The 18,643-nt window shown below is 41.0% G+C and overlaps 2 protein-coding genes across 9 annotated transcripts in view; one reads left to right on the forward strand and one right to left on the reverse strand.

Moving 5' to 3' along the window:
• The first annotated feature begins 166 nt into the window (after nucleotides 1-166).
• On the forward strand, nucleotides 167-5,149 carry LOC126867969 (uncharacterized). The gene is made up of 15 exons (XM_050623064.1): nucleotides 167-259; nucleotides 819-1,235; nucleotides 1,404-1,557; nucleotides 1,644-1,737; nucleotides 2,048-2,184; nucleotides 2,255-2,395; nucleotides 2,483-2,556; nucleotides 2,633-2,753; nucleotides 3,398-3,565; nucleotides 3,633-3,853; nucleotides 3,927-4,092; nucleotides 4,172-4,308; nucleotides 4,385-4,601; nucleotides 4,675-4,868; nucleotides 4,971-5,149. The coding sequence occupies exons 2-15, from the start codon at nucleotides 1,159-1,161 to the stop codon at nucleotides 5,059-5,061; spliced, it is 1,992 nt and encodes a 663-aa protein (XP_050479021.1). The 5' UTR covers nucleotides 167-259; nucleotides 819-1,158; the 3' UTR covers nucleotides 5,062-5,149.
• An 8,590-nt stretch (nucleotides 5,150-13,739) lies between these two features.
• Nucleotides 13,740-18,643, reverse strand: part of LOC126867600 (glutamate receptor ionotropic, kainate 2) — a 157,277-nt gene continuing 152,373 nt past the window's right edge. For 3 of the 8 annotated variants that reach the window (XM_050622270.1, XM_050622262.1, XM_050622264.1), the window contains 3 exons: nucleotides 17,871-18,078; nucleotides 14,198-14,486; nucleotides 13,740-13,882 (listed from right to left, as the gene is read on the reverse strand). In XM_050622270.1, coding sequence (XP_050478227.1) covers nucleotides 13,876-13,882; nucleotides 14,198-14,486; nucleotides 17,871-18,078 — 504 coding nt within the window. In that variant the 3' untranslated portion in view covers nucleotides 13,740-13,875. Of the gene's footprint in view, nucleotides 13,883-14,197; nucleotides 14,487-17,868; nucleotides 18,079-18,643 lie in introns of those variants that run through there. The other 5 variants (XM_050622263.1, XM_050622266.1, XM_050622265.1 and 2 more) reach the window with 5 other exon arrangements.

An 18,643-nucleotide genomic window follows, 5' to 3' on the forward strand; every position in this document is an offset into this window, starting at 1 on the left:
CGCGCAGCGATCGATTTGAAACCGTTGCGTCGTCGTCACACGGCGCTGTGTTCTCTTCTTTGCTATTATTGCTCCAAATCGAATCACGAAACGTCCATCATCGATTTTGTGCCCGAATGACGTAGATGCGGAGGTGTTTGAGCGAACAAGGTTGAAAATGAAATTTCATTCTGTCATCTAACGATCGATGACGTAATATTTCTTTCGTGCTTAAATTATGACTGGGTATTAATAACTCAAAGAAAAGGAGGGGAAAAAGGTATTGAATTAATAATAATAAGCGATACGAAGCATGATAATTGAAAACAAATTATCCAAATTCTTATCTTACGATTTCCTACCTTAATATTTCTATACAGTTGCTAGTAGCGAATGTGTTAATGTGGAAAAGCGTTAGGGTAAAATGAAACTTAATAACAATTTTTTAAAGTTTGACTTTAAATTTTAGATATAAGTAATTAATAGAAATAGTTGATAGATAATAGAAAGTGTAGTTAAGACAGTTAACACTCGATATGATATTGCAAAAATTTATGCTATGTAATGTGGAACAACTGTGAGAATAAATGTTTACTTGTATTGTGCAATCTTTTGTACGCTAATGAATTCACCAAAAAACTATAATAGTGTTATGATAATGAATTTTTCTTTGTTCACACAGAAATGAATTAATTATTCGTATATTTACATTAAATAGGTCAAAGTCTGTTTGACACGAAGGTCTCGTACTTTCACTGCTTCGAACTATTTCAGAAGATTTATCGACTGATCGATTCACCTTGACTAATCGAGAGTTCTGTGTTTTTCCTGTTTTACAGCCTGTATTTTCTAATGGCGGATTCCAGGGATTTTTATTCCACATAAACTATAATCATTACCATTAATTAAAATTCCCCGAACGAGGTCATCCAGCGTACTGAATTTTGCAGTAATAAAATATTCAAAGTGTGTGGTAGATACGCTTCAGTGGTTGACGTTAACTTCACATCGATCGTTCGTTCGATCATAAACTGTCACCAACCGCGGAGTTCACGATCGATCCCTCCCTGCACCTCGTGTACTTTAAATACAACATCCGAAATCGCTTTCGGAAAATTCGATATAAAAATTTCCAATGTGAATGATGACAAACTCGTTCTAAATGTCGTCACATACACGATGAGCCAATCGAACAATTTCGCCCATCCACGAAAAAAACCTGCAAAGTGCTCTCCGACTACTACTTCGCATCACAAGTATTTTCAACATTGTACAATTACGAACGTAGTTAAAGAAATATGCTTCATGATATTCCCGTCTTTTATCGAAGAAGAAAAATTCTAACGCGATATAAATATAATTTTAACGAGCAGACAAAAACCTCTACTAGGTTAAGTCTTTACATTTTCATTACCTATTTGTAGGCTAAAACGAATTCCCTCGACCGCAACTTACATAGTCGACGACGATGAATGTATAGATCGACTGCAGAGTGCGTCGTTAGAAAACGCAAGTATCCTGGCGTCTAGGGATCGTCAGAAAGACATTAATCATATCAACAGAAGAATCGATAGAACGGTAATTACACAACCATCGATATCCTTCATTATTCAATCGCATCGTGCAACTTTAATTTCCCTGGCCTATTTTACGCGTCATTTTAGACCTCCAACACAGCATTCAGTGGCAGAAAATTTTGGAATTGTCACGCTAGACCAACGAACATCTACGTACCGGAAAACTCCGTAATTCAAGAAGGTAATTTGTTACAAACAGAGATAATTAAATACACGCGAGGAGAATAAAAACGCTGGTCTCGTTTGGCGTTGACATGTGACTGGTTGCGTGTATCATCGTATTCATTCATCTAATCACGTGCTCTTTGTTGGATTAATTAAAAACTTAATTGGTCGTGGAAATCGGCGATTGCGATCGGAAATTCTATCCTGATCCGCAGACATTCGTTATTGACGCGTCATTGCTAACCTGTCGAAGATAGAAACAAGTTTCTAGCTTCGAGGTCGAATGTTTCTAACTTTTGACTAACCGTAGAAACTAATTGTCCCAGAGAGCGAATTCATCGATACATTAACGAAGCAGTTATACAAGGTCGAAAATCAGGTGCAGAAGGTGCAGTCTAACTTAAAGAGAAGCGAAGAGCAAATAAAGTTAAAGGACCAGGAAATTTCCCGATTGAAACGGAAGGTTCTTCACTGTTTCCTTTATTCGTTGTTGTCGTCCTTTCATTTTCATGACGATTTACGAATTGTTACAGGTCAAGGAGTGGGAGACAAAGAGCAAGAATCAAGAAACACTACGAAAGAAGGAACAGCAGCAGCGGCGCGTGCAAGCCGATCATTCGGAATATCTCTACAGAAGATGTTTAATGCTCGAACAAAGAATTTACGAGATGGAGGTTAATTATATGTGCACGTAAAACATTTTATTGTCAGAGTTGCGTTCTTATTTCTTTCAACGTCATCGTGTTTTCATTCTCGTACAGAAATTCTTGGCCGATTATGGTCTGGTCTGGGTCGGCAATACAAACGGTTCGAAGCATCCTGAAACGATAGCCAAGTAAATCGAGTATACGTTACTATTTCAAGCGATCGGCACCCGATCGAATTAATGATCAGTTAGCCGTGCCTTTTAGCAACACCATCGAGACTTGTTACGAGCAGATTATCGCGAATATTGACCAGCTGAACCTGGCCGCTGGGAAGGGTGAAGTTCACGTGCAGCATAACGAAAGAGGAAACGGGGCCACCTTCAAAGTAAATATTTATTTATGCAGTATTTTCACACAGCAATATTTATCTTGTATAAAATAATTTACGACGAGTTAAACGTGAATCTTCCTTGAATTCTATTTTTTTCCTATCTTGTATTTTTGAAGTTCCCACAATTTATAAAGTATAAAACAAGAAGGTATATATATATACACGTACATACACGTATATTCTAGATATTTATATAATTTGCCAGGAATGGTAGGATAGATGAATTCCTATCCTGTTTTATATTACATGTTCTCATAAAACAGGGTTACGTGATCGTTTTTCCCTTTAAACATTCTGTGAGACGCTAATAGGCATGTTACATCGATATTTGCACTCGTAACGTCGGTATCAATTTTCACCGTCGATTCTTTGGTCCGGATGTAAACTATACATATTCTAATGTAACACAGAAAGCTGATGTTAATCGATAAAACCGGTTACCTGTGCGAATAACAATATCGAATATGAGTTACGAGCTCGGTAAATAATTACGGTGCAATTCTGGCTTGCAGCTGTTATGAGTCAGTCGCGATTTCTTAGCGTTTGTTTTTCTGGTGATAATTTAAGAATTAAATACATATAACGTGTATTATCAAGATGGAGTTTAATAATATAATATGTCTCTTAATTATTTAAAGACCGCATCTTGCATGTCATTAAAATTCTACAAAAATGGAATGATAGTTCAAGATGGCCCATTACGATCCTACAACGATCCAACCGCGATATCGTTTCTACGAGATATCTTGGACGGCTATTTCCCTTCTGAGTTGCAAGAAACTTATCCAGAGGGTGTACCATTCAAGGTGAAATTTCAATTTTAATTTCTATTGAGAAAAAAGGAATGCGTTACTTTGAGGAGTATTCTGTTAGGTAGAGGATCAGAGAAATCAAGTATTCTTGAACTCCGATTTTCCTGGCCAAGGTTATCGATTGGGAAAAGAATTGGCTGATAATACATCGATGTCGTCTAGACCTTCCACTCGTAGATTTCCTAATAATCAGAAGTCGGCTCGTCGTGGTACCTTTACGAGAGAGAAGGATAGTCTATATAATTTTGATCTTTTTAGGGAACTGACGCCTGCCACAGCAAGGTAGAAAGATTCGGTTAAATCTAAATATATAATCTTCTATTGATTTACGATTGTATAGAAAACTCGTTGATAGATCCATGAAACCAAAAACTCCCTCAGAAGCTCCTCCCTTAGAGATGTATGTTCTTCGTTCCCAAATATTGGCATCTCACAACAATATTTGCTCCGACACTCATTTACAGTCGCACATTAACGCGGAGCTCGGTTTGGGCGAAAAGAAATCGACTCGAAGAGAAAAAGTAATTTTTCATGAATTTCTTTCACGAATCAACGAACCTCCTACGTTCATAAGGTTCACTTACAATTTTATTTCGTAAGCGTGACACGTCTAAAAATGGAGACTTCGATACCTCGGCTCGGGAGATCCCTTTAAAATCCAAAGGTATTATGAGATTTCCAAGCTCTGGTAGATGTTATCACAGTTCCACCGATAGAGCGTCTAAATTATCGCCAAAGTAAAAATTAATTGCTAAATCATGTAATAACTTTGATCGATATCAGTCTATTTTTACAACGTTATCTTTCATTTAGTCGATTGGATAACGCGGATGAGATTCTCAGGCAACGATCAAGATCCGCCAGCCTACCAAACTCCCGATTTTCCATTACGTCAAGGTCAGTACCGAAGGTGAACGCCGATACTTCGCAATTTTCGCTTTCTCAAGTGCATCAGCAAAGTACGGCTAGAAAAAATCAACGTGCTCCAAGGTCTGCTGCACCAGTTAGGAAGAATGCAGGAAGGAATGCAGTAAGAATATAATTCTTTTGTAATCGGGTGACTAAAATAGTAAATCTTTCTGATGGATTTTTAATCCTTTCAGCCTCCTATTCTGCATCAGATCAATGAACCGTCTGGAAAACCAGGCGAATTCCGATTGAAAGTCAGGTCTTTGAACGGCGGTACTGTTTATCTGGTACACGTGTCTGCCGACGAACCGATAGCTCGACTTTATCAATTGTTAGATAGAACCATGGCAAGAACTGTCCCTCGAGGATATAAAATTGTTCTCAGCGGGTAAAGATTTGTCCAGCATTTTCGTCCTAGAATTTTATTCCCTTCGAGAATTCTTAATTTCAGAATATATATATATGTTTATTTATATTTTTATATTCTCAGTTATTCACCGAGAAGATTGGATCATCTAGGGACAACTTTAAGGGAAATCGGCATCACTAGAGACAGCGTTTTGCATTTAGTGAACGATTGAATTTGCAACTTTTATATTTGTATCGTTTAAAAGGAAAAAATATTGTAAAAATATTAAGTTTGTAGAAAATATAATGTAGGAAAATCGATTTTTATCGTTGCATGATAAGTAAAGTTGCGAGATCTTAGTTTACAATGGTTGATAAAAGAATCTTACGGCATTTTACCATTGCTGGATATTGATATAATGTGATATAATTCCTATATTCGCCGTAGTAAATCGCAGAGGGCGTAAGAAATACTCTCATTCTTCTCATGATCGGTATTTCAGAACGTGAAACATGAAGTTTCATACAATGTTATGTCCTGTACTTAGTCAATGCATTATTGTTTGCTTTATCAATATTTATCACCTGAAAACAGTGTCATAAATATACGACTATAAATACAAGGTGATGCACTAGCGTATAGCAATTAATTTCAGAACACTAGTCTTCTCATGTCTTGGAGGATCGTTGATTTATGCTTAGCCTATTGGTCATGTACTTAAGTGTACATGTACCTTCCTGAGATGCTAGGTACATACCTTTACAATAATGGAACCTCAGACGCTTATCTTTCATAACGCTACAATGTAAATTTATGATCTTCAGGATGATAATTCACTCTTATCGATCCAGGCTTCTACAGGCGATAGAAAAGATAACGTTTTAGGGATAGATTAGATAATAAATTTTCTAAATTTTAAATTAAGTAAACAGTGAGATTAATGACGCGGAATTTGTAGAAATATTAAGGAGGGAGAGAAAATTCAACGTAGCTTCGCTTCAAAGCTTAATATCAAGACGCTTTTTACAAAGCTACTTTTAGAAATTTAATTGCGAATTCCTTGAGCTTTCGCTGATGGTTAATGTGAATAAGTGAAGCTATACCATGATTCGCAACATAGACTTTTAAAGAAGCTGTCGACTGTTCGTGACGTTGATGTCTCATTACTCGTTTTCAAGATCCGAATCTCTAGAAATATCGATGGTTTCCTACTCTAGAAACGTTTCGAGCTTTGCGTGCCGATAATGGAATATTCAGCGATGCCGTTGCAAACTTTTCCATGCGTTTCATCGTGCCAGAGAATTTCCACTCGTTACTCAACCACGCAAACTGTGCCTGACGAAAGTTGAATCGTTACAAAAAGGTTGGAAGGCGAAACGTTGCTCTGAGACAACGACGAATTCCCTACTACTTTAGAAGTTGTTCTTTGCGCCGAAAAGATAAGCCTTCAACGTTTCCAGGAAATTCCTATTGCAGCTTCCTTTGCACAATTTTTTCAGTGTTAAAATTCTTGCTTTTTAGAATTATTGGCCCATTTATTTCTAGAATGATTGGCGCATTTATTTTTAGAATATCTGGCCTATTTATTTTAAAAATAATTTATTTCTTTATTTTATTTGTATCAAAATTCATAAGGTGTCGTGGATCGTCTTATATCCGAATATTTAACATCGACATGTTCACGATAAGAAGAACTTCTGACCAATGACTCCAGTCGTTCCTCGTATTTTACCAGGCGATAACGCGGCAGTCTTCCGGAAAGTCACGATTACCAGTTGCGACCAGAGCAGCGGGAAAGAGTTCATCGGCTACCACTTGTCTTCAGCAAAGATTAAAGCTGTAGAAGCGTGCCGTTTCTTCCAAGTACACGTCGATAGTAGCCTACAGACACAGCAGACCAAGAATCACTCTTTAAACGTTCCGCTCATTTCGTACGATTGAGACTTCTTTACTCTCCCCTTTCCTTCCTGGTGACGCCGAAAAAAGGGCGATAGTCTCGTGGGGTAAATGCCAGAGAGATAACGACCCACGTAAAAACTCAGGGCGTTACGTTACGCTCGATTTACTTGACCAACGGCAGGTAGTGCACGTTCAAAGAAACATAGATACATTACATTTCGCAATGGACTCGGTCAGAGATAAGCAGGTTAAGTGAGACCTATCTGCTAAGGTTGAAATGAGGAACGATCGAGGTGAAACATGACTCGAAAACCATTGCTTTTCGTTTTGGTTGTTGGTTATCGGTTTGTTTCGAGTTCGTTGCCACGTGAAACGAACCTGCCATTTGATTCTTCTACTCGACAACATCGTAATTCGATAAAGTGGCAACGAAGTGCAAATAGAATGAAAATAAAGATGCAACTCGACCGTATTTAGGTTTTAATTACGCGGAAATTAACGTTACTGAAAGGAACAATTAAATTACTACCAACTCTTATAATTATAAGATTGTTTGAAGTTATGTGACATTGAAGTTTTCAATCACTTTACCCATTCATTCCCGTTGACATCGTATTCCCCTTTCATTAAGAGACGTCTGATTAAATCGCCGAATAACCGGAATCAATTCGACTTTCTTACTTTTAACGATACAGAAGGCAGAAGGCAGGGATTGCTCTTTCGGTCTTTGTCGTTTTTATCGATAATTCCATCAATCCATGGCCAAACGGTGCTGCTGGAACTGTCACCACAACCCGTGCAGATCCATCACGAGGCCAACGAGAGACTGCGTTTGTCAATCAACATGCAAATCGAAAGTTCCCACGCCACCCTTGGGGAATCTTTAAATTTAATCAGCCGGCATTTTCCTCGCGTATTATCTCCGTCTCGTTTCTGTTCATTACCACAACGTTGCCGAGAATGGTCGAATCCCCAGGGACGAAACTTTTACCCGTCCAGTCTGATTAAACGTCTCGAAAGAAGCTTTCCACGGGAATCCTCGATGAGGATTCCTGTCCGTTCTTTTCGCGCTTAACAAACGAGAAAATAGATTTCACATTCTCGATTCACTAACGGAAATTCAATGGCGTTATGGATATACTTGAACGAAGCGATATAGTAAGATTGGACGTAAAATTGGTCCATGTAAAACTGTAAATTATACTTTCGAAGCTCCGATTTTATGGCTGATCATCGAGCTATTAACGATGACAGAAATTCATTGAAAAAAGTTACTGACACAGGTTATTGTACCTTTTCGTAATAATCTGACATTCTTGTTTCTTAAAATGTATGGATATCGAGGAGTACTTACGTGCCAGTTTAGCGATAATAAATCACTCGTTATAATCTAATCGTAAAGAATGACGGAACACGAATGGTGTGGCGAATCGTTCGATTCCCAGAATCTTCCGTCTCGTTATTTCTCATTTTTCTTCTCGCCTCGTCGCTCCTCTTTCGTCCGTTAAACGTTAACGAGTTATATATTAAACCGCCGCTACTCGAAGATGAATTATTAAGAAATAATCGGTCGATACGAACGGCTGTCGTCGTTACGTTAACAAGCATCTGCCTTACGTCCAATTTTTCAACCCTTTTTAGACCAATTCCACTCCCTTCGTTCCATTATTTGCAAATTAGACGCGAAAGATCGATTCGTCGTGCTAAATAACACGTTTCTCCTTGTAATTTACTAACGAGTCACCCAAACGAACGGACACAGAAGATCGTAGATGAAGATCGTAACGTATACTTTGAAGCATCGGGATATTAGACGAGCTTTCAATTTGCTTTATCGTTTCGAAACGTGACAAAGAAGGATTGAAGGAAATTGGGGAAATTCTGTCAAAAGGAAGGTTCCTGAAAATCGAGACATTTTGTCTTCTGGTCTTTACGTCGCAACGTGTCGCTAATCAAAAGAACGCGCGATTGATTTTGTCTTGTCCTCTATCTGTCTCTATTTATTCTGTCCTACTAAAAACTTACTGCTCCAAAATTCCACCGTAAGATCCATTCAGCGTTTCTTCTTTCATCGTGGATAACAAGACCTCGTGTTCTTCATTCACGACGAAGCAGAACGTTCGACGACTTGTTCGTATTCCCATTAACGATCGAAGAAGCGGCAGGAAAGGATGGAAAGGGGAGAAGATTCATTTTATGGCGTAACGATATCGCAAGAATTAACGAGTACGCGTCGATTGGGAACCGGCTGAGGCTCGATAACCGACGGCGTTTCTTATTCCTTTTCCGGCAGGCCGCTCTTTCGACGATTCTCTCCCTTTTCATCTTTTTGCCCTCCGCAAGGAACGACGAATGGCCCAGATTTTAACGGGCTCCCTTTGACGCGGCGCGGTTAAATGAATGCAATTTTCAATATGGGGCGATGGAAGCCAGCCACTTCGCCGTGACAATTTAGTTCCATGCCTGAGATCCTGAAGGAGCGAACAGTCGGAAACGCTATAAATAGAAGAGAGCATATTCGAACAATCTCGGGCCAATTCCATTGGTAGAAATGATATTTCGACGTAGTTGACGGAAGTAAAGCGTTCTTGATGTATCTTGTTATATCATTTAAATCTTTTACTTCGTATAAAGGCAGAAAACCAATTCTTGATTAATGATAATGGTAATATAAGTCACATGGAATTACAAATTAAAGCGTTGATAATCAATGTGCTTGAATAGTAATAAAGAATAATTAATTTTAATGCAGCATTTAGCAAATTGAAATTATTTATGAAACGCACTATTGTCAAACACGGGCTTCAAATTCAATCCTAAATTGCACTTTGGATTCACTTAATTATAATCGAAATTTACGTGACACGAAATTAAATAAAGCCCGCAAGTGTTGTTTGACCAATAAACGTTTCGACACTGAACGAAACTTTCCCTGGAAACGATTCTCATTAATTTCCATGATTCGATGTACGAGATGGAAACTCGTATTGGCTCAGTGGTGATTGAAGTCAACGAACACGCTATTAAGTGGGAAGACGGTGATATTCGAGAGACATCGATAGGCTGGCTTGATAGTCCCGAGCAGGAAATGAGATTTGCATAATTGACGTAGCGGTGGTGGTAAACGAAATTACGCTGGCCAAAGGAACGTAGGATCGATCTGAATATGTATCGAGGAATAAGCGATGATGATTGATGAACTATCGGTTCACTTGTCATTTTGTCCACAATGACATGGCTGTGTCCCTCTGTAAGCCTTCTGTCCTGGTTCCGATGGAATCGATGAATTTGTTAGCAGAGAAACGAAATCGCTGTTCATTGCTCCAGTCGTTTATTATCGTTTTCGTCGAATGCTCGGCTACGAAAGAAAGGAAGATATCAAGGGAAAGGTACATACAAGAATTGCGTGTAAAACTTGCGAGTGATAGGTGGAATTCGTTTCACGAGGATTTGGGACATGGGATCGTTTTAATCGTGGTTTGACTGAGAATGGATGAATTTTGCACGGAGATAGAAAAAGTGATAATATTCAGTAAAACATGTATATAACAACATTTAATTGTCTGTCTTATTTCGGAGAGATATGTTTAAGTTGACGATTCACTGCGTATCACATTCACTCGATCGAGGAGCTGAGAATCGAGAGAGGAGAAACTCTTGCAATCGTTGATCGACGAAATGAAATTTCCTTTTCGAGCTCTCAGAGCCTCCATCGCAAAAAGAAAGTCGATGTATTTCCAATTGCTACGCCAAATGTAGAAATGTCTAGATCGATTAAGTAAATAAAATTTATTTATTGAATAGTGGCACACCAGTGATGACGCGACAAGTACGTAGTTATGAACTGTTGAACACTCTCCCAACCAACACCTCACGCCTCAATTCATTCCCTCCCGGCAACGTAATATTCGTCGCAATAATATCTCCCTCATCTCCGCAAACGCTTTCGCTCTTCAATTTTATTTCATCGAAATATCGCAATCACGATGATTTCTAGTCAGCCCTCTCTTCGAGAACGAATCGTGCCCGCAATTTATGCGCTTCCGGCGTAGGCAAATCGAAATTCCGATCGCGACCTACGAATGAGCCGAAATGAGAGACACGAGAACAGACAAAGAAGAACGAACGCCGGTTCGATAAACCCACGTGTCTCGACTTTGACGAGGGTGAGTCTCTTAATTAATCGACGCGGACGAAGAATTCATTTATCAGCAGGCTGGGATTAGTGTTCCTCCGAAGGCAATTACGCGAGCATCCCATACCCGAGACTCGATTATTTCGGGAACCATTGAAAATTTCTTGCCGTGTCTTTTCATTCGCTTCCGTCAAAGTGAACTCTTCATCAGCGACGTGATAAAGTTTCGGCAAATGCGTTGATTAATATCCACGACTTTCAATTACGTCCCCATTAAAATTATCTATGCAAATGAGAATATACTTATTTTTCGGCAGCGCAATCACAATATTCGTCGCTGTTTTCGTTTTTAAAACGTTCGCGAGGAAATTTGTGGTCGCATCGGTCGTCTCGTTATCGAATTACGCAACGTCACGCGATCGATAATCTGACGTAACTTAAAAATCATCGTCGCTGCTTGTCATCCATGACATCAGTATGGATTATCCCTTTTTTTGGCACGATTCGCTCCTGTTTCTTATCACATGCGCTCAATCATACACCCTTACATCCCCTTCCCTTTGATATCGTTAATAACGCTTTAATAAAACCGTCGAACGACGTTCATTTCTCTTTTTCTTTCAACAAACATAGTTCCTTTTGTATATGCACAATACGTATGTGTTTGTGTGTATTTATTTGTATGTTGTGTTTGTTTGTATGTATACGACGCGGTGCGCAACACTAAAAACGCCATCGAATACGCTTCTCGATAACGGCGTCAGTTGTTCGAATTTCGTGAAAAAACGGTCACTGTACAACGTATCGTATCGTCTCGATAATAAATTGTCGATCGTGTCAAAATATGACTAGGTCTCTTACGTGTCTACGCACTTACCTATGGCATTACATGTAAACTAAATTTAAGATGCGGGTATGCGCGCGTACACCGTGTACCAACGTGCTCGTGTACGCGTCCATACGTGTGATCTTTTCCTTTATACAATCGTCCGGTAAAAGTATGTTCTATCGTGAATCACCAATCGCTGAACAAATTCGATCATGTACAACCGTGTCTATTATAATACAGAACGCCATCGAATCAACGAACTATTTCTCCAAGCACGCTTGCTTCGTCGACAGGATGTTCTGGTCCGTTTTCTATAATATTTTCCTACGATGCATGTAACAGCGAGGATCGATCCCTGTATTCGATCTTTCGAGGCTGCCTGGCACGCCGAGAAATTCATTCGCAGAATCTGTTCCTCGTCCTTTCTTCCGTTGTATAAAACGCGTGAAAAATTCTATTTCGCGGCGCAATAGAACTCGCAAAGTTGTTGTTAGTCCATCGTTGGCGACTGTGCTCGCGGACACAACGGCGCGAAAACAAAGGTCAGGATGCAAAATCGTAAACGCTCAGGTAACGCTTTGGAAATTTTGTACTACGTCCTCCGATTCGTCTCGCTTCTCGCAGGAAACGGCCGAGGTTGTTCTAGTTGTTTTTTTCCTTTTTTTCCTAATTGTCTATAAGACGATAAATTTTAATTCATCTTCGTTCTTCCTAGTTATCTGTGATCGTCTTGGTCGTTTGGTCGAAAAGATGACGACAGTACACCCGTCCTAGGCCATTAATCTTCGTTCGTAAACATGTCGTTTATCTAAATCCTGCTCTCTAAACGTTGTGACGTATCCCACGTATATTCTTCGTTCCGTTCTTCTTAAATAGTACTTCATTGTGCATGTTTCGTGTAACATTGCGATCGAGTTCTTCCGAATCGAAAAATCTTCGTTGGTCACGTCGACTCTCAAGAATCGATCTTTCGCGAAGGTGAACGCAAGGATCAAAGCTTCTTTCTTACTATGGCAAGGATTAAAGCTTCCTCTTTGTTCACGTCGTACTAGATCGTTTGACTATGTTAGGCTAGCTGCTGGCAGTGATCACTATGAGTTTTGGTCCGAGTCTAATCACACGTATCGTGGTCGTTGATCGATAGTAACATGGTTCTTTTCCATCACTGGCCGCGTACGAGGCTACTTCTTCAGCGTGCCAAAAGAGAACCCATCGCCCGAGTTCTCGACCTCGTTTCTGGCTCCATTATCGATATGTTTAGCTTGGAAATCGGCCCGAACCCATCGCGTCGGGCAGTCCGGGCAATTGAATCGGCCGTTTAACCACTATTCGACCCTCCCTTCCCCCAGCCTCGAAAGTCCTCGCCTCGAGTAGCGAACGATTCGCTCACCCGATTGATTGGCGTTGCACACGGTGTTTCATTTGCTATTCAGCTTCGTCAGGTCGATGGAACGCGGTCGTTTGGACGGTGACGCCTTTCGATCGCCGTGCAATCGATCCTGTTTTATTAACGTCCGCTCGAGGAGCATCCACCTCCGGCATCGAACAATACGGATTATTCGTATCAAACACCTGGTTCTACGATCGATCTCTCATTTGCAATCAGCACGACAATTTCATTCGCTGTTTCGAGCGAACTTCGTCCACTGTCCACCGTTCGTTTTTTATCTTTTTGTAAAATGTATCTCTATCGCGTTCCATCTCGATCAACGTCTCTGTTCGTGTATTGGTAACATGGTCCTCGACACGATCTCTCGTCCTAGATGATCCATACCGATGGACCGGGTTTTTTGGCACACGTCGCAACTTGTCCACGTTCGTTCTGTATTTTACTAAACGAATCTACATTGTTGTGTCGTCACGTGGATAGTCGATCGATCGATGATCCAACGTCGCCGATGGCACAAGCCGGGCCGCGTTGTGGTCGACTCAGCCGCCCCGGCGACTACATATGCTATAAGCAGGTCTCCTTTTGGTCGACCACGTTCACTACTACCGAGGCCTGGGTGGGCAGTTCCTTTTGGACGGGCACACCTGTCGGCACCTCCTCGAGTATTGGTCAAAGGGTCGTGGTCCTCGATACAGCCGCCGAGGGCGGAGGCGGTGGCGGTGGCGGCGATATTACCACGTCTGGTTCACCCGCCAGGTCGCAGTCGAATCTCCAGAGAATACTCTCAGGATGGTCACCTCCTGCGCATCAAAGACATTTTTTCCTATATTCTTTTCGTAAGTAGTTCTTTTTCTCTTTCATATTTAAATATGGTCGCTTCACTGTTCTTTTCATTAAAAAATTTTTTATCCTAACGTATTATTAATGTTCTGTTTCTTTCATCGAATATTTCGTCGAAATTTATAGTTTTAGAAATGAAGATCGCGCATGATACATTTCTGTTTCTTGTATGAGGGCAATTTCAAGATCTAATAAAAAAAAAAATGATTTTAGTTCTTTTGGAACTCGTGCGGGTACTCGTATCGCGCGTAGGGAATCATCTGGAAGCAACTAACCTTGACCCAAGACGATGCTTGAAGAGCCCCGTCTCTGCCTCGGTGGGGGTGGTTGGTGCTTGTGCGTATGACTGTGACTGTGGCTGTGTGAATGTGAGTGGCAGTGTGTGTGACGTGTGTGCGTGGGCGTGGCTTTGCACGGTGGTGGTTGCTGTTGTTGCTGTTGCTGCTGCTGAGGATGAAGATGAGGATGAGGCCTGTGCTAGGTGTTCCCGCCACGGGCCGCTCCCACTTGATCGAAGCTCAATGATTTCTTCATCTCCGTCATCGACAACGCACCACCCTCCTGCTGAGAAAAGAGGAAGCAAAGGGTGTTAGCTATATCGGGGTGATGATTGGTCGCGGGTAATCCTTTTCGGTCACCCCGAGGCCTCTCTACGTCTCGTAGCTGCGAGCGAGCGAGTTATTAAAAGTTGCCAGGTCTCGTTAAAACTTGCTATAACTTTTTCCAAGCTCCTAAAGGAATTTTCTCCGCCTCGCGTGGGCCTACGTATCGAAATCGTTACGCGTTATGGTCTCGTCCTCGCCTCGTTCCAACGAGTCTCTACTGCAATCGTCTATAGATTCGTTACCGTGCATGCTCTTTTTCTATTTTTCTCTAGATCGGCTGACGCTTCAATTTTCCCGAGATTTACGGAATCTGCCTCGTATCGATTCGAACGACCAACGTCCAGCTGCGATTTCCCGAAAAAAAGAACTTATTTGTGATAAAAATACGTTTGCGAGGATCGAAATTCAATAAAATATCGGTGAGCAAAGGCGAGAGGGACTTTCCTGAAACTGTAGTCGCATATACGATAGATTCATTTTCTTTTTTTCCCCCGTCCCAGAGAAAAAGCGATGTTGTTGCGGAACGAGGGAATGAACCGTGCGAAACGCAGACCGCTAGTTTGGTGGAAGCGAGGTCCGCGTTTCCGCGCGGAAGCGTTGTGTTCCGAACATTTCGGTTTTGTTCGAGAGAGTAAGCCTGCAAATAGAACGGTTTGACACTAAATTTTTCGGTTTGAATTTTTGGACACTATTCCGGTACTTTCGACTTGGAAACACCGATTTTCAATCTCTTCGAAAGTCTAGAAAATTTTTTTATTGGATACACGGTGTAATTAAACTACGCGAATAGCTAAAAAACAACGTAGAACAAAATAGATTGACATCAAATTTTTTACTTAAGCTCTTGAAGGTTGTTTTCGAGCTTTCGAACTGAAAGCGGTACTCCTAAAATCTCTTTAGATCTTTAGAGAAATTGTTTACTACACATAGGAGTGGAATAGTTCAACTACACGAATAAAGCAGAGTTTCTAAGTACAGAGTACAGTTTCTAATCATTCTTCGCCTAGACAAATCGTACAATGTCTATTGAGAAACATTGATCTACACCCATCCCTCATGGAATGACGGGAAACTCGTTTGTTTTTATCAAAACGAATCAACGGATGAGACGATGGAAAAACAAGATCGTCAGCGAACTTCCGAGAGGTTTAAAGCATTGCAATAAATATTCTTCGTGGATTCTGCCGTATCGATAAGCATCGTGTCGCTGATTAAAGTATCGAAAGTGGAATTCGGAATTCGAGACCGAAGCTTTCCTTTCGTTCTCGCTGAAACCTACAAAACTGGAAATCCGATTGGATCATAGTTTTAAGCCGTGGAATTTTCCAACGAAATTCTACCGAGCCGCTGATCCTGTCTCGTTTAAATTGCAATTAAACTCTAGTCTGAATAGCGGATCTCGAAGTGAAAATCTATCTCGAATTTGATTTCTATCAAGTACGGGACATTTTACTTCATTTTAAACTCGACATAACGAAACCGGTTACGATTGTTCTACAATTAATTTCCAATTGAACATTGCAAATGTATAATTCATCGTGATCTAATTAAATTCAATAATCACTGTTACACAACTTTTCGAGACTTAAGCCAGGTAGCAGAGAAAATTTTCGTCCGTGCCCGTGGAATTCGTTCGACAGCAGAGATACGAGGGAAACGAGTTTGATAATTTTCGTTTAGTTTGTTATTTTTTCTAACAGAATATTGATGATCGGTGTTCTCTCCGTAGTCGTGGTTACGCACATTTCGAGATATTCCGAGGACCTGCTGGCTGGCTACGTGGAAACGAGCTTGGAAAATGTGACGTAGCTCGGAAAAATCACTTCCGACACGATCAGAAGCACCATTCACGTGAGCTTTCGAGCACGGCGAATGGTTTCGCGTCGGCCACGTTCCTTTCCGATAGCTGTTTAACGAACACTCTATTCTATCGTGTTGAAGAGCCGATATTCGCCGTACTGTAACGGCAAGCAACTTTGCGAAATCAAATTTTACGAGTTACTTAACGCTATGGTATCGTATCGATATCCCAATGGCCCGGAGAATTTTCCTATTAAAACCGAATGTTCCTTCTTGTACCACACAGGGAAAAGATAATTTTGAATAAAGAAATAACGAAAATAGAAATAATTTAGAAAATGGTATTCCTTCCTCTTCCAATTTCAAAACGTTTCGTTATCCTTTCTGGTATCGATATAAAGTACCAAGCGTGGCGCTGTTCTTAGATTCCCTTCACGACTGTTCGTTTGCTCGACTTGGAACGGGTGATTCGACAAATTCGAACATGCACGGCAAAACGATCGATGTCGACGAGGCAGCGAACAAACGTTGGCTAGAGGCGTTCGACTGTACGACGACGAATTTGAAGTGACGTCGTCGTCGCGTTGGATCGTATTACGATCGTTTAACAGAAATACGAGGCATGCAACCAAGTTTTATACACGCGCCCCTACACAAGGGCGCGTATGTCGAAGCGATTACTGCGAATGTAAGCGTGCGTGACTGAGAGCTCCGCGCCAGTTGTGATTAAACGCGCGGTGCTCGTTTCGCTAGTAGTAGCAAGATACATTGGACCGTGCCAAAATGCAGAACATACAGTATTTACGTATTCACGTACAGAGACGAATAAATAAATAAATTTACTCCATGTACAACAGAACGTATATTCGAATCTAGTATTATCAGAGAGACAGACAGAGATACAAAGAAGAAAAAAAAAACGCATGAAAACGAGGTACAAAAGATATACGAAAGGATAATCAAGGGACAATTTTCGCGCAAGCACTTCCCAATTTGCGATACTCCCTTCTCGCGTTCGTGGCTTCTCGCGTTTTCTCTTCCGTGCGTTCTTACGTGTTTCGAAGCTTGATGAAAGAAACGCACAGATCTGTTGGTAGGCTCCATGGAGACTGTCCCTATATCACGGTAATCGAATCTTTCGATTGTTACGCTGGAAAATTGGCGTTGGTATACCAACAAGATACGTTCCCGAGTCAAATCGTTCGTTGATAATAATTCGCGTAGGTGTCTTCGTTACACGTTATTCTCTTCGAGATTGAATTACCGTGAAAGTGGCACAGCTCCGCGTTCAACCGATGGCTTCTCTTCTCGGCTATGACAGAACCTTTTGTAATTCGACGAATTTAGAATAGAACTGGGCGATATAACATCTTTACACCTTTTGGCGTGATACACCAGTACGTATAGAACAAGTAGATATAAAAGAAATGCTACAGCCAGGTAAACTACCTTTTCAAATAACAACAGGATAGGAAAGAGGGAAAAAGAAAAGCTGGAAGAGAGGCCATCGTCAGGAGCCCGTCGTGAGGGACAGGACTTACACCATTTAACCGTGGTATCTCGATGCTCGGAATGTAGGTAGTCTCTTCGTGGCCGGTTGAACAATATCGCGTTCTCCTCCTGGTGGCACGCGGGCTGCAACGGTCGCACGGCACCGCGGCGTCGGAATTGCGCGCCTTCGCGGCTGGCCTCTGCCGCGAGCCGCACCGCACGGCAAACCGCAATTCCGAGGCCATCTCGGCGCACAGGGACTGCCGTGCCGCGGCGTCGAGTCGACGTTTTTTTCGTTTTGCCACCGATGCATGGACAGGGACCGGCAGAACAGGCACAACAATACCAACAAATGATACAGAAAGACGATCGCACCAGACGAGCTCGATACCATGCGAATCCTCTTGCGTACCAGGCCGCTTTTCATCGTAAATTTTCAATGCGAATTATGGTATGCTTGTGATGAGCTTCTTTACAAGTTGTAAATAACGGGTTGATAGAGTTGAGGAAGAGTTAGAGAAAGTATTTAAGTAACAGCTTCGTTAGTGACATTGTGTCACGTAAAGTTAAAATTCTATGGAACTTTGTGTTATATAGGACAAGATATAGAGGTAAATGTGTTTGATGTTTTATACTCTCAACTTTGTTATCGATTAAAACGAAAATTTTTGCGCTTTTATATTTTTTATTGCGCGTTAATATACCTTATACGTATTGAGAAGTGATATTTTTCCAAACAGTTGGGTTTCGTTTCAAACAGCGATATGGTTTCATATCGCATTTCTTATCCTATGTTGATATTCAAAGAGATCCAAATACTACAAA

This window comes from Bombus huntii, chromosome 7 (genome assembly GCF_024542735.1).
Source record: "Bombus huntii isolate Logan2020A chromosome 7, iyBomHunt1.1, whole genome shotgun sequence".
Lineage (NCBI taxonomy): Eukaryota > Metazoa > Arthropoda > Insecta > Hymenoptera > Apidae > Bombus > Bombus huntii.